General features: G+C 40.1%; 1 protein-coding gene across 2 annotated transcripts in view; it reads left to right on the top strand.

Annotated features, from left to right (window-relative positions):
- Positions 1-10,041, top strand: part of XPR1 (xenotropic and polytropic retrovirus receptor 1) — a 197,598-nt gene extending 187,557 nt beyond the window's left edge. Inside the window, exons 14-16 of one of the 2 annotated variants that reach the window (XM_029228318.1) lie at positions 1,019-1,240; positions 3,895-3,916; positions 4,002-10,041. In XM_029228318.1, the coding sequence (XP_029084151.1) occupies positions 1,019-1,240; positions 3,895-3,916; positions 4,002-4,064 (307 nt within the window). In that variant the 3' untranslated portion in view covers positions 4,065-10,041. Of the gene's footprint in view, positions 1-1,018; positions 1,241-3,894 lie in introns of both variants that reach the window. The other variant, XM_029228319.1, reaches the window with a different exon arrangement.
- Positions 10,042-24,148: the final 14,107 nt, after the last annotated feature.

Genomic DNA, 24,148 nt, shown 5'->3' with positions numbered 1-24,148 from the left:
TAATAGGAACAACCCAGATCTCTAGTAAATGGTGTCACCATTCACTGAGAACAAAAACCTGAGACCACTCACATCCCATGTCAGTAAGTCCTGTCGGCTTCATCTTCATAAATAAATCCCTAGTCTGTCTGCTTCTCATCACCTCTGTTGTCCCCAGCTGTGTCTAAGTCTCCATCATCTCTTTCCTGGACTACTGCAGCAGCTTCTAATTGGTCTTCCTTCAGGTGTTCTCATCTTCCTTTGGTCTGTTCACAGTTCAGCAGATAGAATGATCTTTTTAAAACAAATCACATCATTCTCCAGCTCAGAACTCTCCTTGTTTTCTATCACACTTAAAAATCTAAACTCTTCACTATGGCTTATAAGGCCCTCTATGGATCAGGCCCCTTTCTTTTCTACCTCTCCGTCTTCATCTGCCATTTTAACCTTCCTGTTCCTCTCCAGCCCCACTGACCTTGCTGTTGTTTTAACACACCAAAGTCCTGTCCAGCTTGGGAGCTTTTGTACTTGCTGTTTCCTCTGCCCGGGATACTTTTCTGTAGGACTTTACCTGACTTGCTTCCTTGCTAGATGCCATCTCTTCAAAGAAACATGTTCTATACCCTTGCCCTGCTTTATTTTCTTCAGAGCACTTACCGTTAGCTAATTGTTTACTTGTTTATTATCTGTCTCTGTCATTAGAAATTGCACTTATACAGGAAGAGGCTTTGTCTCATTCAGTGCCTTTTCCTGTCATATTGTAGGCATTCAATAAATATTTGTTCAATAAAGGGAAAGAATAAGTACTCTGAAACTGCATTCCATGAGTCCCTTTCCTTTGCCTACTCCTTTCTTGTCCCCTTCCCCCCACACCCCCCCACACACCATCTTTTTTCTATTTTATTTTAGTATTCTAGTCCTTAATTCCTTTTTTTGTTTCTATGAGTGGAAACTTGTTATACTGGGAGGTCTACAGGTGATAGTAGTAGTATGTTCAAATTTTATAAGTAATTTGCCTATTCTACCCCATTTTGCTAAGGCGATTTGTGTGGAACTTCTTCCGCCTGGAGAATGAACATCTGAATAACTGTGGTGAATTCCGTGCTGTGAGGGACATCTCTGTGGCCCCTCTGAATGCGGATGATCAGACGCTTCTAGAGCAGATGATGGACCAGGAAGACGGGGTACGAAACCGCCAGAAGAATCGGCCATGGAAGTACAGCCAGAGCATATCCCTGCGCCGGCCTCGCCTTGCTTCTCAGTATGTATAGCTTCCACTTCTGTGAGATGAATTCCCTTCAGGTTTTAGTACTGGATAGCATTTAAGTTAAGAAGCTATCAGGTTGAACCAGGTGAAATTGCTGGCGTTCAACCGTGTTTCACCACAAAAACCAGCAATAACAGCAGTTTCATATGATCCAACCTATATATAGAATGTCTTAATGAACACATAGTGTAAAATGTCATTAATATGCTAATTAATACATTAATTAATACTTACTAATTTGGCATTAAAAGTACACTGGGGAAAATTTGTTGGAAAAGAATTTACTTGACTCTTCAGTATATCTTGTATAAAAATCATTTCCAAGTTATAAACTTTAGCAGTCCTAGTTCTGCCACTTGCCATCTATGTCATCTTGGCCAAATCACTTAATTTCTCTATATTATCCCTCATCTCTAAATTGGGATTAATATGGTCCTGCTCATAGGGTGGCTGGTTAGATTAAATTTGTGATGACATGGGATTTAGACCAGTTTCCTCACAGAAAGAGCTCGATAAGTGTAAGCTATTATTATTTTTACTTTTTTACTAAATACCTACAAAAGTATTTTTATCAGTCGTTTACTTTGTATATTCCTAAAAGTAACAATAAATGTAGGGTATATTGTGGCTGCATTTGAAATTTAGAGACAGTGGATAGCACAGTGGTTTGGAGTGAAGGAGGAGACAGGTTGAGCATGAGCAGTTTTCTAAAGGATAAGGGAGTGTTTGAATAGGCTAGAGGCACAGTAAAGACATGAAGGTGGAAATGAGGGGCAGAAAGAAAAGCCATGTGACTAAAACTAGTAACAAATAGTAAGAAAATTTAGCTGAATAGATGAAGTATGATTGTAGAAGGCTGAAAAGTACAAACTTGATCTTGTAGGCAGGAAGGAGTCACAGAGAATTTTTTCATAGAATGACATTATGAAAGTAATATTTTCATAAGTTTTAACGGCACTGTGCAACATATATTGGGAAAGGGAAAACTCAAGTCCAGCTCAACTAAAAGACCATTGCAGTATTCTTAAGTATGGAACATTAAAGACTTGAATTAGGATGCTTACAATAGGACTAAAAAGAAAATAAGGAAACATTTTAAAGGAAGTAAAAAAAAAAAAATAGGAGGTGGTAATAACCCACAGGGGCGCAGAGTAGAAATTGCCTGAGCTTTAGATAGAATTTAGAAGTTCTCTGAAGAGGAGAAGGTAGAGAAAAGAAAAGCAGAGCAAGGAACTGAGTCTTAGGGAACAAACACAGGCAAGAGAAAAAAAGAACCAACAAAAGGGGCAGGAAAGGAATGGTCAGGGAGGTCAGCAGGAAGAACATCAAAACAAAGCATGATATTATTATATATAGCAGGAAGCAGAGTTTGAAGACGCAAGAGGAGGGGATGTGGAGGCTGATGGAGTCAGCAAGATAAGGGCCACAAAGGGCTAGAAGGCAGTGCTGTGGGTGGTCGTCTCATTGAGCTCCTAAATTGGAAAGTCTAATCCTTGTTAGTTACCAGCAGAGGGCAACCTAAACATACGCTCTTTTTGTTTCAGAAACAAGGGAGCTCTTTGGCAATAGATCTTTACGTTCAATTTCAGGTGTTCAGTGGAAGAACGCTGGGATAGTAGATTGCCACCAGAGGAAGACATTTAGAACAATGGAGCAGGTTATATGTAATATATGTAACGAGAGAGCAGGGAATCTAAAATAAGAAGTTCTGAGATTGAGTACTGACTTTGTGACTCATGCAACCTTTAGCACATCCTTAACTTTTTGAATGTCTATTTTCACCTCTGTCGAGTAATAATAATAATACCCACTTCACCTCATGGGGCTTGTGAGTTGCAGAACATTTTGACATTATCTAATCCCATTTTTCATCCCACGCAGGAATGTCTTTTACAACATCCTGAATAGTTGGTCATCTTATGCTGATTGACAGTCATCAGTGATAGTGAAGTTTATAACTATACGAGGCACCTGCTTTTATTGTTGGATAATTATTGTGGTAGATAGCTTATGTTGAAATATGCTTCACTATAATTTCAGCCAGTTGATCCTGATTGGGCTTTCTAACATAACTTCGTTTTCTGCCTCTTCTATGTATACTTTGTTAACTGTTTGAAGACAACTGTCATGTCTCTCCTTAGGTCTTATCACCTGCTGGCCAACTCTCCTGGTTTTTCATGTGTACCTCAAATGATTCTTCTGTCATCCTTATCATAATTCCTTATATTTGTTTAATGCTTTACTGATATTTTTTATATCCATTTTCTCACTTGATATTCATACTATCTCCATGAAGTGAAAGCAGTATTTTGTAAAATAGGTATTATTATTCCTGCTTTACAGAGATGAAAATTGTCACTCAAAGAGTTTAAAGAGATACATCATAAAATCAAAGTCCCTCCATTGCACATGACCTGGCATTGTTTTTGTTTCCTTCCTCTGGTTGCAATCTAGTTTCTTAGTGTTTTTCCAGTAATACCAGCAATTGAATACGAAACTCCAGGAACAGTCCATCTGGTGTCCAACAGTGTATGGTGCCTGTGCCTGGTATTTTTAATGGTAGTAAGATTGGAAATGTACCTAATACTTTGGATGTGTTTGTATTTTAGTAATGGACTAAGTATTTTTTTTCCTCTTATTACCACTAGATCCAAGGCTCGTGACACTAAGGTATTGATAGAAGACACAGATGATGAAGCTAACACTTGAATCCTCTGAAGTCTAGATTAACTTCCTTGGTTTTCCTACTCTACAGTTCTTTCCTCGACCAACGCAACCTCTAGTACCTTTCCAGCCGAAAACAGGAGAAGACATATAACACATTTTCCGAGCTCTTCCAGATCGGATCCTATGGACTCCAAACAAGCTCACTGTGTTTCTTTTCTTTTCTTCTGGTTTAATTTTCATTTTCTACTTTTAAAACAAATATTTACTTCATTTTGCCAATCAGAGGACATTTTAAGGAACAAAAACATAGTATCTTATGGATTGTTTACAATCACAAGGACACAGATACCTGTCAGGATGAAGAACAAGCATTGCAAGGACCCTCTGATGGGACGGTACCGAGATATCTCGGCTTCCGCTTGGCCCGGTTTTGACTGGTTGAAACCGGACATTGGTTTTTAAATTTTTTGTCTGTTTATGTGGAGAATTTTTTCCTTTCCTTCATACCCAGCGCAAAAGCACTGGCCGCACTTGCAGGGAAAGTGCAACTTAGAGCAGTACCTTCATTCACGAAGCTACTTTTTAATTTGATGTAACTTTTCTTATTTTGGGGAGGGTTGCTGGGTGGGTGGGAAATATGATGTATTTGTTACATATGGTTTTCTCATTATTTATGAAACTTAACCATAAAAGAATGATATAACTCCTGTACAATGAAGGTGATAACAGTGAAAGAAGACAGGGGAAACTAATGTTGGACAGCATTTATGAGGGTTTAGTCCACAATACCTCTTTCATGAGACAACTTGCACCAGTTTGACTTTTTCTTTCCTTTCTTTTTAATTTTAAGCCAAAGTTTTATTACTGATTTCTTATGTTGCTGCTGCTTTAGAATCCTGAGCATGTCTCTCATAACAAAGCATCCACACACTTCCACACAACCAGTTGAAATTTCTTTAAGAGCTCTGATACTTTTTTCTTTAAAGGAACAGATGTGGAATACATTTGCCCATATTCCAACCATAACAACTGAAGTTATGCCTTATTAAGCTTCAGCATGTAGGGTAATTGAAGTACAGCCTTTACTAACTCAGAATTAGAAGACAGCTATTTCAGAGACTCTCTACACCCTCATTGGATAGTTTTTCTTATGGGCCCTCTTACTTTAGCCAGAATTTGATCAAATTCAAAGTCTGTCTTGGGGAAACCATGCTTTTGAGAGCATAGAACAAATTATCCTTCCTCTTTTACATTACAGTGATAAAACAGACCTTAGCAGCCATTTGTCCCAGCAGTTTTTTTTGTTTTTTGTTTGTTTTTTTGTGGTACGCGGGCCTCTCACTGTTATGGCCTCTCCAGTTGCGGAGCACAGGCTCCAGACGCACAGGCTCAGCAGCCATGGCTCACGGGCTCAGCCGCTCCGCGGCATGTGGGATCTTCCCGGACCGGGGCACGAACCCATGTCCCCTGCATCGGCAGGCAGACTCTCAACCACTGCGCCACCAGGGAAGCCCTCTCCCAGCAGTTTTAAAGGATGAACATTGGATTTCATGCCCCTCCTATGATAGAAAAACTGCTTTTAAAATTTGGGGGTCTTGAACTTGGTTATACACAAAAAGTATTTCTTGGAAATTTCAGACTATCATGGTCTGTACATAATGCTCATTTTCACTTCTTTTTCTAATTTCTTTCCTATTTCCTAAGTCATCCAGATAAGCCCAAAAGCCATAAGGGATTTTACTTTTCTTGAATGTGGTTGGCATTAAATTTAGTATTATCACTTAGTATTAAAAACATGGTTACTACCCCTTAGTATACCCTTTTGTCATCAGCTCTTCTCCCATGTATCACAAGTCTTTACTCATCCCTGTCGTAATTCCAGTAGATTAATTAAAGTTCCTCTTACTACCAAAATTCTGCCAATTAACTGACAAATAGTTTCTTTTTAAAGGAGGTTTTCTTTTTTTCATCTTTATTCTTACAAGTTCCCCAAATCTGTTCCCTTCCTGAATCGAGATTTTTTTTTTTTTCTGAAAAATCATAAAACTTTGTGGCCTTTATTGTTTTTTTTGTTTTGCCAAGCATGTTCCTTGGCCCAAAACTGAAGAAGAGAAGTTTAATTTTGGGTTTTTGGTTTTTTTTTAGTTTAAGTAAATTGAATCATTTATGATAATCAGTGGTAACAATTTAGTGACCCTTAATAGTTTAAAGGTTACATTATTTATACTTGGGATTTTTTTCTAACTATTCTGGTTTTGTACTTTAAAACTATGGGGGAAATATCACTGGTCTGTCAAAAAGTAGCAGTAATTATTCCTGAATTACATAGATAAGTCCAGTGGACCAGTCATTTCCTGTACAAATAAAATTGGTGGTACTAATGTGTATCCAGAGCAATTTGAGTTGTCAACTTCATTCTTACTAGTAAACCTATATAGTGACACACATAAAATCTTACAGTTGACTTCTGGTATTTGAATTCTCCAGTGTTTTTACTTCAGTGTATCCTATGACCAATTTGGTCTTTCTTCAACTATTATGATTCTAGGCCGTAATCAGTATTATTTTTTTCATAGGTAATACAATGTTAGAATGTATTATTTTTCTGATGTTCATCCTATCAGCATAGTCTATTCAAGAATGATAAGGCTTATGTAACTTTCAACTTACTATGACAGTTACTCAAATATGTATTTAAACACAACAGCTTTATGTTCCTCCTAAAGCTGTAAAGAGAAAAGAGGGCTTTTCCTCATCAGGAGAAAATGGTTTGGGAGACAGAATATATATTTAATTTTTTTTTTCTCCGAAAAAGGCATTGTGCATTTTTCTCTCCTAAGTTCTATATGCCCTAGCCGTTGTGAATGCTATATCCTACCTAAAATTTTATTGGAGCTTCTTGTACGCTGAAACTCTCAGTAGAACTCTTAGGAAATGAATGTCACAGAGTCATTTTAAAGGAGCAGCAATCTAACCAAAGGTAAAACTTCATCTGATTTTAGGTTTAGAAATTCTAGCTTTATTTTATTTGAGAATCACTCAATTTGATATCAGTGAAAATACTCCCCAAATTAATGAAAAGGAAATATAAAAAACGAATAAAATTCCTTTTTCATTTTATGAAAGAAAGTATGGAAAGCATTGATTTGTGTAGAGAAAGTAAAAGACAAAAGTGGCTTATTTTCTATGCACAAATATGCACCTATTATTAAGGCTGCCTATACTATTAAAATGGAGTCATTGCGGAGGATTTCATACCAATACAGAGAGACAATAAAATGATCAAACATTAAGTCATCATTAATTAGGTTATAATAGTTATTTCTAAGATTGGAAAGATGTTGAAAACCTATGTGCATCTTTCTTTTCTGGCATCAGCCATTTTTCTCCTTAAGAAACCTGCTTAACTTCAAATTCAGAAGCAATGATGTGAGAGGAGAATGCCAATCACCTCAGCAGTAACATGTATGAACCCTTAAAGAGGAAAATGGAGCCCAGCCCCTAGGATTTGTGACATCCCAATATTCTCAACGTAAGAGTTCTAAGATTTTAACAGATTTTACTAGAAGTAACTTGTTGCTATATGGTATCCTTCTACCATGATTTGACCAAAGTACAGTCATGATAACTAGAGAAAGCAGTTCATCCTTTCTTAACTAAGGCAAGTTAAGAACAGAAAAAAGTAGCCTATTACTGAGCATACAGGCATCAGATTAACAGACGTTTAGTTGAAGAGAAATAAAATAATTGTGGAGATAGCAGAGAAGAGCAAAAGGATGTTGGACCTTGGCAGCAGGGCAGTTAGGAAAGTATATGAGCTTGATGGCATGGAGGTGACAATGCCTTGCTGTCTCTCCTTTCAGTGGTTATACAGCTGGTAAGAGACCTGCCTTTGTTTCCCTACCATCTTTCTCCACTACTTTGCTTTATTCAGGAAATAGTTCTTTATGCCCAAGTGCAATTTTCTAAGCAATGACTAGAAAAATTTCTTAGTCTAAGAAAAGTAATTTAGAAAATAACTCTATCCATGGCATTATTTTATTCAAAAACTTAGGTTTCTCTGAAGTGATTGCACTTTATTTGGTAAACGAATTTCAGATTATTGTTTTCTGTAACAGTTTGCATGAAATTTTCTAGCCCAAAAAAATAAGTACTTCTTGCTATACAACATTGAAATTTTTAACATTAAGATAGCTTCTCAGATTGAAAAAAGTTATGTTGAATCTAAGGCTTTCTCAACTACAAAATCCCCATACTTTTAACAAATCTAATTTTAAAAGCCAACAATAAATAAGATCAGTGTCACTAGGTTAAGACAGTAAAAGTTCTAGTAGAACTTCAGGAAAAGTTAGGTAAAGAGGAGTAAATCAAATTTATGAGCTTAATTCATTTTGTGACACATCTAACTTTTATTTCTTGCTTTGGATGATTAGCTGAAACAAGGAAAATTAAAGACATTTTGTAAATAACTTAAACACACTTCATTTCTGCGTTTCAGGTATCAGTCTTGATAGTAAATCTCAAAAGCTAACCCTCTGCATTGTATTTTCAGTCTATACAATGTCAGAGCACAGTGGTAATGTGGCATAGAGTTGATTATATTAGAGCATAAGAAATTTGTGCTGGCCAATGCTACAAACCATTAATTCAACCAGCATTAAGCCACACTACTCACCAAATATGGAAAAGTAAAAGCATTTCATTAGATTCGGAAGAGCTTAGTTTAAATGATATGAGAAGTTTGCCTGGGAATGGAGAGGAGCCTGCTGATGGGAATGGCTCATAATGCCTTTCTGGTATGAATTAGAAAAACTCTGATATTGAGTTGCCCCTTAAAAACAACCTTCCAGAATGAATTTGCTTACTCACTGTGGAAGAGGAAGTCAGAGGGACAAGATGAGAGTTTCCCCTGAAGAGAAGAAAATCATTATACTGCTTTTCATCTAAAGCATGTTTCCTTGTAGCAGACCTTTGGTTCATTTTATTATTAAATCAAAGTCACCTTCAGTTTTGTTTGTTTTTGTTTTTGTTTTTGTTTTTTTATGGTGCCATCAACCTAAGGAGGACAATCAAATAACCAACTGTTTGCCTTGGATTCAGTGTGTCTGCTAATTACACAGTCTCATCTTGTATACCTTCAAACCAGTTACTTCTACCATATTACCTTAGTTCTTCCTATGCCCTTTCCTCTGTACCACCACACATCAGAGGGAAGACTTACTACCAGAAAGATGTGGACTTCTAAAAAAGAGCGAGGATTCCATCTCACTATCCCTTCATCATTATCTCTGAAGTCCCTACCCACACTTCCCTGATTGTCCTGTAGCAACACCAGCGTGATGGGAATAGGGAGGAAGATTGTGGGGAATCCTGAATGATCATGATGTTGTTATTCTTTTGAACTGTAAAGTGAAATTGTGAGTCACTCACGTTTGCAAAAAAAGCAGAACTCTTAAGCTTTATCACATTGTGAAGATTAATATCTTGCTGTTTTCCAGATTAACACAGAAGCTTGTATCCATGAAGAGTATTTAGGAGGGCAATAGGGTGTAAAAGGTACCTGTCTTTTTGAATCCTCTCCCTCTACTCATGTTTCCTTCACCCCCCCCACCCCGCCACACCATGTTGTGTTGGTCAAATGATACTATTCTATGAAACTCTGAACTATAGTTGTCAAAAGTAACTATGGAATGTGATTAGTCCTCTGTGGGTGCTGCTTTCCCTCTTTTTTCTCCCTTGCTTTCTTACTCTCTCCACTCTGGTAAATGGAAAAGGTGACGTCAAAGAATTGATGCTTGCTTGAACTCATGTTGTATCTGTGACTATGCTATTACCTGTCTCCTTTTTCCTTCTTTCTTACATGGGTAGAATTCTTACGAAGTGTGGATTTCCCTTCTTGAAAGTAGGTTAAATGCACAATGTGGTACTGTTTTATAGTTTGTAGATGGTTGTATAAAACAAAAAGTTAATGTGGTTATGTGTTTTTAAAAGAAAACAAGTGATTGGTTAAAAAAACTCTGTCCTTTTTTCATTATTACAAGCTTTCTCTGTTTTCCAACAGTTTGCTGACTCCTCTGTCACTGGCGAATGGTTTGTGTGACTCTTTTTCTCTCTGGGTTTCTTGGATCCTGAACATGATTCCTCTTAGGACTAACTTGTATAAGGGTTTAGGGCAAACAGACTTCAAGGGTAAACATTTTTTTTTAACTCTTTTACTAAATGGAAAAATAATCATAAATGGCCTTTTTTCTTTATGTAATATATGAAGTGTGACTCTAAAGCAATGGATTGATGCAACAGGTCTTTTTTTTTAACTCACACAAAGAATCTCAAATACCAGATGAAATGACCTGTTCAGTTGTATCTTGGCGATCCAGACACCTGTTATCACTGCATACCCAGACCCTGTATGGGAACATAGAATTTTCTGTGGAATTCCTGGATCAGTTATTACTCCTTATATCTCTAGGAAAAGTTATGAAATTAACTGACCCTAGGATTAGTATACTCAAAATGGAAAGAGAAAAATATTTTATTGACTAAGCCAAAAAGCCTTTTCATTTTATTTTAATATCAGAAGTTCTATTCTTACTACGTTTCTATCTAGGCTAATATGATAATGTGCAGTTACCAGGTTAAAGTCAAAATAAGCTGTGAGGGGCTTCCCTGGTGGTGCAGTGGTTAAGACTATGCCTGCCAATGCAGGGGACATGGGTTCAATCCCTGGTCCGGGAAGATCCCACATGCCACGGAGCAACTAAGCCTGTGCTCCACAACTACTGATCCTGTGCTCTAGAGCCCGCGAGCCACAACTACTGAGCCCACATGCTGCAACTACTGGAGCCCGCGTGCCTAGAGCCCTGCTCTGCAACAAAAGAAGCCACTGCAATGAGAAGCCTGTGCACCGCAACTGAGAGTAGCCCCTACTTGCTGCAACTAGAGAAACCCAGTGTGCAGCAATGAAGACCCAATGCAGACAAAAAAAAGTTTTTTTAATAATAATTAAATTTTAAAAAAAAGATAAGCTGTGAATATATATGAATCACTGGATACTCAACAGCCCTTTCTATAATCTGATGATAATAATACATGCTCAACATTTGTATACCTATAAGCATATAAATACACTATAGTATTTTTTTTTTTTTTTTTTTTTTTTTACTTTTTTGCGGTACACAGGCCTCTCACTGCTGTGGCCTCTCCCGTTGTGGAACACAGGCTCTGGACGTGCAGGCTCAGTGGCCATGGCTCACAGGCCCAGCCACTCCACAGCATGTGGAATCTTCCTGGACCGGGGCACGAACCCGTGATTAGATTTTTTTCTTAGTTTATGAGAATAATAATGATTAATTTTACACATTTTTGTTTTGTTTTTACTTAAATACATAAATTTTATTAAATATTCATGAAGCTGTTTTTCAAAAACTGATTTGAGGAATTTCTATAATTTTACAGTTTCTGACACTTCTTTTTCCTACTTTCCCACCTTTTCCCTAAGGAAATTAAGGAATTTTTGAATTCTTAAAAAATTAATTTAGTATGTGTTTACTGAGTTCCTATCATATACTAGGCATTACTTTGATACTTAATTTTAGTTAAAATTGGTTTAATAACTATTATAGTTTTATGGAGACAAGCAGGGAAAGATGATAAAATTACTTCTAAACTACTTATATGAAACCACTGCCAAAAAAGCCAGACTGTCACGTTACTAGGTATCAGCACCCCAGGATAAGCTGAATTTTCTATCACCAAGTTAGAGATTCTTTTTTACCGCTTCCCAGGCAAACATCAAATCCTATTATTTGGGTTTCTTTTTTTAACTCATCCTTTTAAAAATAAAAGTATTAGAACTGTCAAGATTTGTTTCTTCAGAACTTTCCATTGCCAAAAAACTGTCCTTATAATTCATCTTATAATTCACTTAGGAATGTCTTATCTGAACGGATGTAGTTCTTTTTTAACAACTGGGGGCAGCTTCCTACACAGGAAACAAATTTAAGTGATATCATTAAGTAACACATTAACATCAAAGTCTGGTGTTTACCTTCATAAAATGAAGTTTTTCCCCAAATATTAATATATTTCTTATAGACTACATAGCTGAATGAGAATGAGGATGATAATAGCATTCTGCCTTGTTCCAACTAGGGCAGCCCTGTGGCTTCTTTTCTGCATAAGTGAATAGAATAACCGAAATCAAATGATTTTTGGCAGTAGATTTACTATGCTACTCTTCTTAAGGAAATGTTTCTAGGGTAAGGAGAAAACCAAGCAACTCAAGAGAAACAGACAAGAGAATCAAGGAAAAGCATATTAATAATATTAACTCCCAAATACATTGCCACTTTACTAAATTTCAAAATTGCTATATTTGTGGTTTCTCAAACACTACCTTCTGACCAGATGAGCCAATAAAACTTAAAAATTTTAGTCAATTAGGGCTCCTGTAGCACTTCTATAAGGAAGTATCAAAGATAGCTTAGAAACTTCAGTTTGCCAAAGATTGTTCCTGTCAACTATTGAATTTAGACATTTTTTTCTGCAGTTCCATAGATTCCTTAGAAAACTTTAAGCCCCTCCCTGGCAGCTTTCGTTAAAAGACTTGCTGGATAGGGTATGTGCCCTGCTGCCAGCTATTGTCAGTGTTCATGAGGATATATGCTGATTTCCTTCTGTGGCCATGCCCCAACCTTGACTAGTCTGGGGCTCTAGCAGTAATACAATTCAGGGGAGAGGAGACATTCTTTTTCCAAATGTGCTCTGTTGTCACCAGGAAGTCACACAAAATCATATTTACTGAAATGTGTCAAGTACCTAGTAGATAGTAGAGGCTTAATAAATATTTGTTAAACTGAAAGGTAACCTCTAGTTACAACGGACACTGCAGAAATACAAAGCATCATAAGAGACTACTACAAGCAACTCTATGCCAATAAAATGGACAACCTGGAAGAAATGGACAAAGTCTTAGAAAGGTATAACCTTCCAAGACTGAACCAGGAAGAAATGGAAAATATGACCAGACCAATCACAAGTAATGAAACCATGATTAAAAATCTTCCAACAACAACAACAAAAAATCTTCCAACAAAAAGTCCAGGACCAGATGGCTTCACAGGCGAATTCTATCAAACATTTAGAGAATAGCTAACAGCCATCCTTCTCAGAGGAAGCAGAGGAAGGAACACTCCCAAACTCATTCTACGAGGCCACCATCACTCTGACACCAAAACCAGACAAAGACACTACAAAAAAAGAAAATTACAGACCAATACCACTGATGAATATAGATACAAAAATCCTCAACAAAATACTAGCAAACAGAATCCAACAACACATTAAAAGGATCATAAACCATGATAAAGTGGGATTTATCCCAGGGATGCAAGGATTCTTCAATATATGCAAGTCAATCAATGTGATACGCCATATTAACAATTGAAGAAGAAAAACCATACAATCATCTCAATAGATGCAGAAAAAGCTTTTGACAAAATTCAACACCCATTTATGATAAAAACTCTCCAGAAAGTGGGCATAGAGGGAACCTACCTCAACATAATAAAGGCCATATACAACAAGCCCACAGCAAACATCATTCTCAATGGTGAAAAACTGAAAGCATTTCCTCTAAGATCAGGAACAAGACAAGGATGTCCACTCTCGCCACTATTATTCAACATAGTTTTGGAAGTCCTAGCCATGGCAATCAGAGAAGAAAAAGAAATAAAAGGAATATGAATTGGAAAAGAAGAAGTAAGACTGTCACTGTTTGCAGATGACATGATACTATACATAGATTATCCTAAAGATGCCACCATAAAACTACTAGAGCTAATTAATGAATTTGGTAAAGTTGCAGGTTACAAAATTAATGCACAGAAATCTCTTGCATTCCTATACACTAACAATGAAAGACCAGAAAGAGAAATTAAGGAAACAATCCCATTCACCATTGCAACAAAGAATAAAATACCTAGGAATAAACCTACCTAAGGAGGTAAAAGACCTGTATTCAGAAAACTATTAAGACAGTGATGAAAGAAATCAGAGGTGACAAAAACAGATGGAGAGATATACCATGTTCTTGGATTGGAAAAATCAATATTGTGAAAATGACTATACTACCCAAAGCAATCTACAGATTCAGTGCAATCCCTATCAAATCACCAATGGCATTTTTTTACAGAACTAGAACAAAAAATCTTAAAATTTGTATGGAGACACAAAAGACCCTGAATAGCCAAAGCAATCTTGAGGGTAAAAAAACAGAGCTGGAGGTATCAGGTTCCCTGACTTCAGACTACAGTGATCAAGACAATGTGGTACTGGCACAAAAACAGAAATATTTATCCATGGAATGGGATAGAAAGCCCAGAGATAAACTCACACACCTATAGTCAACTGATCTATAACAAAGGAGGCAAGGATATACAATGGAGAAAAGACAGTCTCTTCAATAAGTGGTGCTGGGAAAACTGGGCAGCTACATGTAAAAGAATGAAATTAGAACACTCCCTAACAGCATACACAAAAACTCAAGATGGATTAAAGACCTAAATGCAAGACCAGACACTATCAAACTCTTAGAAGAAAACATAGGAAGAACACTCTTTGACATAAATCATGGCAAAATCTTTTTTGACCCACCTCCTAGAGTAATGGAAATAAAAACAAAAACAAGTGGGACCTAGTGAAAATTAAAAGCTTTTGCATAGCAAAGGAAATTATAAACAAGACGAAAAGACAACCCTCAGAATGGGAGAAAATATTTGCAAACGAAGCAACTGACAAAGGATTTATCTCCAAAATATATAAACAGCTCATGCAGCTCAATATTAAAAAAACAAACAACCCAATCCAAAATGGGCAGAAGACCTAAATAGACATTTCTCCAAAGAAGACATACAGATGGCCAAGAGGCACATGAAAAGCTGCTCAACATCACTAATTATTAGAGAAATGCAAATCAAAACTACAATGAGGTATCACCTCCCACCAGTTAGAATGGGCATCATCAGAAAATCTACAAACAAATGCTGGAGAGGGTGTGGAGAAACGGGAACCCTCTTATACTGTTGGTGGGAATGTAAATTGATACAGCCACTTTGGAGAACAGTATGGAGGTTCCTTAAAAAACTAAAAATAGAATTACCATATGACCCAGCAATCCCACTACTGGCCATATACCCAGAGAAAACAATAATTCAAATAGACACATGCACCCCAGTGTTCATTGCAGCACTATTTACAGTAGCCAGGTGACGGAAGCAGCCTAAATGCCCATCGACAGACAAATGGATAAAGAAGATGTGGTACATATATACAATGGAATATTAGCCACAAAAAGGAACGAAATTGGGTCATTTGTAGAGACGTGGATGGATCTAGAGGCTGTCATACAGAGTGAAGTAAGTCAGAAAGAGAAAAACAAATATCGTATATTAACGCATATATGTGGAATCTAGAAAAATGGTACAGATGAACTGGTTTGCAGGGCAGAAATAGAGACACAGATATAGAGAACAAATGTATGGACATCAAGGGGGAAAGCGGTGGGGGTGTATGTGTGTGATGAATTGGGAGATTGGGATTGACATATATACACTGATGTGTATAAAATTGATGACTAATAAGAACCTGCTGTATAAAAAAAAAATTTTTTTTTTAAAAAACCACCCAAAACTGAAAGGTAACTTCTAGAGCCTATTAGTAGATAAGCTACTGAGTACGTTTAGGAGGTAACTGGCTTTTTTTTAATCGACTGCTACAGAGGCTGTGCCTCTTAAGAATGCTTGCTTACTGGCAAACTGGTCAGTGTTCTCACTTTGATCCTGTGCTGAGAAGTTGTGTGAAAACTTGATCCCGATGCTCCCTCACTGATAATTAGCAGATGCTTCTTCATCCTGTGGACTTTCTATTCCACCCCACAGAGAACAGACCAGGTCCCTCAAGGGCAGAGTAGTCACTGCTGACCCTCATTGCCCACCACAGGTAAGGCCCATCTCACATCAGTGTACATCGAGTAGTGTTAGCACCATTTATAGAGGAGAAAGTGTTCAGTGACTGGCTGTGGACACTGCAGTAATTACTGAACCTGGAATTAGGTCTCTGATATGACTGGTTTGATAGCCCACATTCTGTCTGTTTCTCAGAGGAAAAGAAGAAAAAAAATTTTCCTGCTTGGCAGGAGCTAGGAAGTGGCTTGTGAATTACTGCTTCTTTCCAAAGCTATGCCTGATCAGATCACAACATAACCATTTTAAAGAAAATCAAAGAACACTCTCCTCCCTCCCACAAAACACACACACGCACACAACTATAGGTTCAACAAGCTGGGTTCCCCTGATTGTTGCTGAGAATTTGTCTTCCGCCCCTCCAGGGACGACAACTCTTGGGACTGTTTTTTAACTAAACAGTAACAACAAATGAGCTCCCTAATCGACTGCTTTTCACAGGAGTCCTCTCCCTTGAGCCAGCCACCTTCCTTCCCTCCCTTCCCTTCCCTCCAATTTTTAAAAGTTTTATCCATGGTGAATTGGGATGGTATACTGAGGAAGGCATGAACTTGCAATGTATCGGGCATTGGAGATGTAGAGAGAGTAGCTATAGCGCAATGAGATTGGATGGCTATTGCTAAGTGCCGTTGATGTCTACAGAAGGATCATGAACAGCTGAGGACAAGTACCAGGCAATTGAAAGTCAGATGTGGAACCAGAGGGCCTCTTTGTTTGCATACAAAGAAGCTCTCATCTCCTACAGTAAGAGGGGGAGGTAGGTCCAAGCCCAGGACTTAATAGAGTAGCAGACCTTCAAAGACAGTTAAACACCCAACAAAGGCAGGTCTGTTATGCTAGGTCAGGACCGCTATTGGGAAAACCTGACACATCAGATGCAATGTCTGGTTATTTTGACTCCTCAAACCCCTGAGAACAGTCTGAGCCTATAGACATACCTCCCCATAATCCTCACTAGCCCTCCCCATCCCCATTCCATGATTCCATAGGAGCTGGAGGAGATCCTGAGGGTGCTGGAAGAAAGGGACCAAATGTAAGATTGAATAGAGAAGAATTTTTGACTTGGAAGTGCTCCCCAAGATGCAGAACTTAATTCCCTAGCAAGAATTCCAGGAGTCAGTACAAACTTGCTACTAGCATGGCTCCTGGAAACATGGAAAAAGTGATAGTCCATGTTGAGCAAAGTTAAAATTCCAGAATTGCTACAGTGGACAGTGAAGGCAGTGGCTACAAGGCTCAGGGAAGTGGGCATGCTGGATACAGAATGGCTGGAAGGCCAAGAGGACATACCATGGACAAAGGTCATAAAGAATGTACTGGTCAGAGCTACACCAGCCTCACTAAAAGTTCAAGGTGATTCTCTGCTATGAGGACACCATTACAGAGCTGTGTAGACTGATAGCAATAGGGATGATAGGACTCAGAAACAACAGAGGCCAGGTGGCAGCAGCACAAAACCATCCAAAGTCGGTCATGATTACTGTAATGACTGGCAAGATCAGACGGAGTGGCAGCCAAGAAGGTCAGACCACGGAGAGTTATAAGAATGGTTACTAGAATAGTGTCCCTAGAGACGAAATAGATGGACAGTTACCCAAATTGTACTACCCAGATTACTAGCGGAAGAGATGAAAGATGGATGACGGGGAAGCTGAGGGCAGTTGCCCGATAAAAAGGCACATCGCTTGCCCAATTTCTGAACCTAGCCAGTTTTCAAACCCAGAACTATTGATGGAAGTGGCTGGGTCCACAGGAGGAAAAACACTGCAATATCATGGCACATATACACAGCACTGATTCCCCTAGGTCTTCCGCACAGGCACCTATGGCTATTTGCTCAGGTAACTGTGCACTAGGGAAAAGGGAATAATACCCAGACATTCTGAAGACTGTTGGGCATAGGACCTGAGTTATCACTGATGCGCGAAGACCTGATTCATCATGGCCCCCACGTTAGCGTGGGTCCTGTGGGCGGGGGCCAGATAATAACTGTAGTCCTGACCGATGTCCAGCTTACAGAGATCCACAGCATCCCTGGGCCCACCCAGTGGTCCGTTACCCAGTCCTCAAATATATAACTGGGGTGACCTATTTAGCAGCTGGGCCAACACCCACATTGCATGGCTGGTCTGCAGAATAAGAAGTATCATATGAGGAAAGGCCAAATGAAGTCTCAAATTAACCCTCTCCCCAGGCATAAATAAATAGATAAATGTAAAGTCATATTGTGGGAGACGGGAATGGAGATTATTGCCACATTCTATCCCTCTGCTCCTCCTCTCCATCCTTGTTTGACCAAGCTGGTCCCTGAAGAAACTGGATGAATTGGGAAGGGTCACTGTAGACCACCACAAGCTCAATCAAATATAACGACAGACACAGGCACAGTGCCAGATGTGGTATCTTCATTAGATCAACTCAATACCACCTCAAGTATATGGTCTATAGCTAGTGACTTGGTGAAGGCATTCTTTTCTCTTCCAATAAAAACAGAGGATCAAAAACAATTCACATTTCTGAGAAAATGACAGTATACATTAACAGTTTTGTTCCAAGGCCATATTAAGTCCAAAGAGATCCAGATCTGCTGGACATCCACAGTACATCACATTGATCCACTGCGTTGATTACATTATATTGATTGGGTCAGATGAGCAAGAGGTGGCTAGCACACTGGAGACCTTTATAAGACGTGTGTTCCAGAGGGTCGGAGCTAAACCCTGAGAAGATTCAGGAGCCTGCCACATCTGTAACATTTTTAGAAGTCCAGTCATCAGGTCCAGTAACCAGGACCTCTTCTCCAAAGTGAAAGACAAATTATTGCATCTTGTACCTCCTACCATAAAGAAGGAAACATTCCAGGTAAACCTCTTCAAGTTGTTGAGTCAGCATATTCTACACCCAGAGATACTGCTCTGACTCATGTACCAGGTGATGTGAAAGGCTGCGAACTTTGAATGAGTCCCGAAGCAGCAAAGGGCTCTGCAGCCAGCCCAGGATGCCATGCGAGCAATCCTGCTGCTTGGGCCTGACAGACCCTATGGTGTTGTTGGAGATATCAGTGGTGGGGAAAGATACCATGTGGAGTTTGTGGTAAACTCCAATGCGAGCCCCCAGGCTCTGGAGTAAGACCATGCCTTCTGCAGTGAAGAATTATATGCCTTTGAATAACAAGTTCTAACCTGCTAGTGGTCCCTGATAGACAAAGAATGTCTAACCATGGGTCACCAACCAACCTTGTGGCTAGAACTGCCCATCAAATGCTGGATCCTTTCAGACCCAATGAGTCAGATTGGGTGGAAGTGGTACCTCCAGGACTGAGCATTAGGAGGGTCAGAGGGCACAAGCAGGCTGCATGAACAAGTAACCCAGACCCCCCTCTCACCTACCATGATTGCCTGAGAGCTCCTCCCTCAGGGCACACCTATGGCTATATGGGACACCCTGTAAAACCAAATGAAAGAGGAGAAAAAAGCCTGAGCTCGTTTCATGGATGGGTCAGCTCCATATGTGGGTGCAAGCTGCAATTGGACAGTAGGTGCACTGCAGCCTCACACACGGGTAACCTTGAAAGACAGTAATGAAGGAAAATCCAATTGTCAGAGCTTTGAGCAGTGTACTGGTCATCCACTTGGTGTAGAAAGGAGAAGTGACCCAAGGTTAGACTATATCGTGGCAAATGGCCTGGCTAGCTGATTAGGAAAAACAGGAAGATCAGGGATAAGGGGTCTGGGGTAAAGGTATGTGGATGGACTTATGGAAATGGGAGTGAAGTGGGAAAATCTTTGAATCACATGTTAACATCCTCAGAGAGCATCCACCATTGATGAAGAACTAAATGACCAAGCAGACAGATGACTCATCCCACTGGCCTCAGCCAGCCGCTCCCGTGTTGGCATGATGGAAATGTGAACAAAGCGGCTGAGTGGGCAAAGATGGAGGCTATTCATGGGCCACAAATGTAGACTATCACTTACCAAAGGTAATTTGGCTTCTGCTGCCGCCAAAGTCATCCTGCCTGCAACAGAGACCAAAACGGAGTCCCCATTATGGCACCAGATTAGTTGCTCTTCCTCAAGAGACAAAACCAGCCAGCTGGTAACAAGTTGACTACATTAGGCCCTTTCCATCCTGGAAGGTCCAGAAGTTTGTTCTTTACCCTCAGAGGAATAGATACATATTCAGGTTATGGGTTTGCCTTTTCCTGACCACAGAAGGTCTCAACCAGCACCACCATCTGAAGCCTTTCAGAGTACTTTATCCACTGGTATGGGATTCCATATAATATCACCTCAGATCAGAGGGCTAACTATAGCATGGGGGGTGTGAGAGTCAGCTCATGACCATGGAATTCACCACCTAGAAGCTGCCAGCCTGAAAGAGCTGTGGAATGGTATACTGAAAGCATAGATAAGTGCCAAGCAGAGGCAGTACTCTGTGAGTATGGGTGTCACACTCCAGGATTCCATACATGCATTGAATCAAAACCCTGTATATGGTACTGGGCCCCCAAAGGGAAGGACGCAGAGTCTGAGTACCAAGGTGTGGAAGCAGGAATAGCTCCACTTAGCATCAAGCTCATTAATCCACTTTCTGCTTCCTGTCCCCTGACTCTGAGCTCTGCAGGACTGGAAGTCCTGGTGCCACTGAATTATGAGCTAGGGTACTTTGGGCTTCCTCTGTCCAGGCACCAGCAGGCAAACAGAGGAGTCATGGTTTGGTAGAGTAATTGATCCCGATCATCAGGAAGAGGAGGGCTGCTATTATGAGCAGCGGGGATGGGAGGAGTATGTTTGGTACCCAGGTGTAGAAAACATGTTTCAAAGAACACGTATATCATTTATAATTTATAATATATCATTTATAATCCTTCAGGATTATCGGATTCTAGTCTTATTCCTCAACTCAAGCTGTTTTGCAACTCTTTGTTAAGTTGTAGGAAATGTAACTTCTGTCTTGTCCAGTAGTGATTTTAATGGACTCTCTTCCCACTGTAGAGAAAAACTTTGTCTCTACCTGCAATTCATCCCAACTTCCATTTATGCCATAAACGTCTGTGCTTTTTGGCTTCCCTGAGCTTTTCTATATATACACATATCTCATTCATCTTTGTATCTGTTGAAGAGTCATGCTTTTGTCTTTTTTCTGGAAAGAAAATTATTTTTTAACACAGGTGACCTGGGCACCCTTGATACTCCCTTGATACTCCCAATTGTGCCTGTAAACGGAGAGATACAGAAACCTCAGCCCAAGGACACAGTGACCAGGGCCCAGGCCCCTTGGGGGTAAGGTCTGGGTCATATCATCAGACTAGACTCTGAAGCTGGGAGAGCTGATAGCTGACGAGGAGAGGCATCTAGAGTGAAGGAGCATCGACTGTGGCCCAGAGACCCACTGCATCAGTGGGGGGCTGGCTTGTCCTACTAACCTCCCTCGGAAAGAAAAGCTCACCACAATCCTGGAAGAACTGCTATCTGGACATGTGTGGAAAAGTGAGCCGAATGACAGAAAGGGTGAACTAAGGTGGACACAGAAATGTCCCGCCCAGATCTCTGTCCAAGGAAGGACTTGCTTCACAGGTGTGGGGGCACAGGTACGGGGGCTGCTGTGAGCAGTGTCTCTGGTTGACAGCTCCTCCAGGGTCTGCCTCAGTGGCAGACAGCTACCTCACTACAAACCATGCCCTTTCTGGGGCAATCAACGTCCAGTGACTAGACGAATCCACGTGGAGTGACTCTTCTTTATGCCGGGCATATAAATGCTCAGCCATCTTGTCCCAACACATGACAACTCTGAGGGGCAATATTCACCCCAGGGTCTCATGCTGGATTGGCCAAGGGTTTGTCAGCCCCTCTCTGTGGTTCAACTTCTTCCTCCACCCATCCTGCTTCTCCCTTTAATTTCACAGGTGTAGCTCTCTAACAAATATTGTATACCCCATGCTTCCTCTCAGCACCTTCTACTGGAGAACCTACCCTGGGGCACTAGTCCCCTTGCTTCTAATCCATCTTCCCTCTGCAATCTGGAACTTTGTTTTGTTTTTGTAAACACACATCCAACCATGTCATTTCATCAGTGACTCAAAATCATCAGTGACTTCTCAGACCACGGTATTTGTTCCCTTAGACATGCCAGGAGATATGAGAAGCCAAAAATTTTACTCTTCTGAAATTTTAAATGCTACCTACAATCTGTCCTATATATTGTAGGACATGAGGCTCTTAAGAATCCGACCTCCTTCTGCTAGTCCATATTCATTTCTACCCATCCTTGCAATGGAAGCTTCAGGAAGGCCTGTCTCCCTGCCTCCATGCATGAGGCTGATTCTCCAGAGAATTTCTCCTCCTGCCCTTCACCTGCCCAGGAAAAGCCAGCAAGCACTTTCACTTTCCTTCAGAAAAACTAACATGCCCCTGTTCTTACATTCCACCAGTACCCCCTTTAGAGCACTCCTTATCTCTATCAAGTCTGGTCATTTGTCAGTCTCTACCCACCACCCCAAATTTCCCCCCCCATTCTAGACTGTTCTTGAGGGCAAGGGTGCTATCTAATTTTCTCTCCTCAGTGTCCAACCATAATGCCTGGTTTACGCTAAGAAATATCAGCATAATTGAAAACATGAGTTGAATAAATTTGCCCAAAGAGAATTCGTGTATATGAATGTTAATAGCAGCTTTATTCACAATGCAAAAAAACTGGAAACAACCAAATGTCCATCAACAGGTGAATGGATAAACAAATTGGGTAAATTGTCTTGGTCTGCTAGGGCTACCATAACAAAATACCACACACTGGGTAGCTTAAATAACAGAAATTTATTTCTCGTCCTGAAGGCTGGTAGGTAGAGATCAAGATGTTAGCAGATTTGGTTTCTCTGGAAGCGTAACTGCTTGGCTTGCAGACAGCTGCCTTCTCGCTGTCCTCACATGGCCCCTTCTCTGTGGACACATCAAAAGATAATTTAAAATTTTTTTTTTTTGCGATACTCGGGCCTCTCACTGCCGTGGCCCCTCCCGTTGCAGAGCACAGGACCCAGACGCGCAGGCTCAGTGGGCATGGCCCACAGGCCCAGACGCTCCACGGCATGTGGGATCCTCCCTGCACCAGGGCACAAACCCACGTCCCCTGCATCGGCAGACGGACTCCCAACCATTGCGCCACCAGGGAAGCCCCTCAAAAGGTAATTTTAAAAGAGGGTATAGTCATGCCTTTCATAGAATTATAGATTTTATTTGTCATTAATTAATAAGAGAACCCATACAGTGTTACAACCTGTTCAGAAGAGAATCTGAAATGCAGGCAAATATATAGACATCTGGAATGGTGAGAAAAATTTACAAATAAATGCAAAATCAGCAAAACTGGTCAATATTCATGTGTCAATTCCACCAACTATAATTGGCATTCGTATGGATGAAAATAATGTGCATTACTGTCAGTTTTTCTACAATTTACAGACTTGTAAAATAATTCAGATAACCTGAAAGGATGCAGTAGACAGTGCATCCAATAATGCTTTTTGGACCATTTCAAAGCTTTTTGCATTTTCCCCTATACTTTAACTCCTCCAGCCCAAATTATGCAGTTATTTATTAGGTCATTTGACATGATTAAACACACACACACACACACCCCAAAATGTTTTGTTCTCAACACCCTAGAGAGAAATCCTTTTCAGCTTTTGCCAGTTAGCTAAAGCCAGAAGCCTGGCTCAGGTCCTGGGGCAGATGGAATCCACCTCAGTTCTCCTCTTATTTCGTCTAAATCTTCACAGAAATGGCCCAAACTCAGTAAGAGATATTATTAGCAGTATCAACATTAGCAAGAGAAAGATTGTTTTTGTCTTAGATTCTCCATACTGAAGAAGTTTTAAAAGCTAAGCACCTTTTTGGTGACTTAGAGAGGTGTACCAACTATGATTTTCACTGCTGCTCTCCTGGGGGCAGAAACAAGTCCCCAGGGCCCAGCTCCTAAGACTGCTGCAGAAATGGAGCCAGACGTTGCTGGGAAGATGTTGGTGAAGAGGCCCAAGAGAGAGAAAGGGGAGGAGGAGAGTAGAGAGGTGATTCTGGGTGAACAGCATCTTGGGGGAAAAAGAAAATAGCCATGGACCATGCAGAGAACCTTTCCAAACGTGGCTGCTTATGAAGGGGTTATGTGGGGCTCAATGGGGCAGGACTTTGCACGTACAAAATCAGAGCTTTCAAGGGATGGC

The sequence above is a fragment of the Monodon monoceros genome, unplaced genomic scaffold (assembly GCF_005190385.1).
Source record: "Monodon monoceros isolate NGI ecotype Baffin Bay Population unplaced genomic scaffold, NGI_Narwhal_1 Super_Scaffold_18, whole genome shotgun sequence".
In the NCBI taxonomy this organism is placed as follows: Eukaryota; Metazoa; Chordata; class Mammalia; order Artiodactyla; family Monodontidae; genus Monodon; species Monodon monoceros.
The sequence above is the reverse complement of the archived record's forward strand: the minus strand, read 5'-3'. Positions and strand labels throughout refer to the sequence as shown.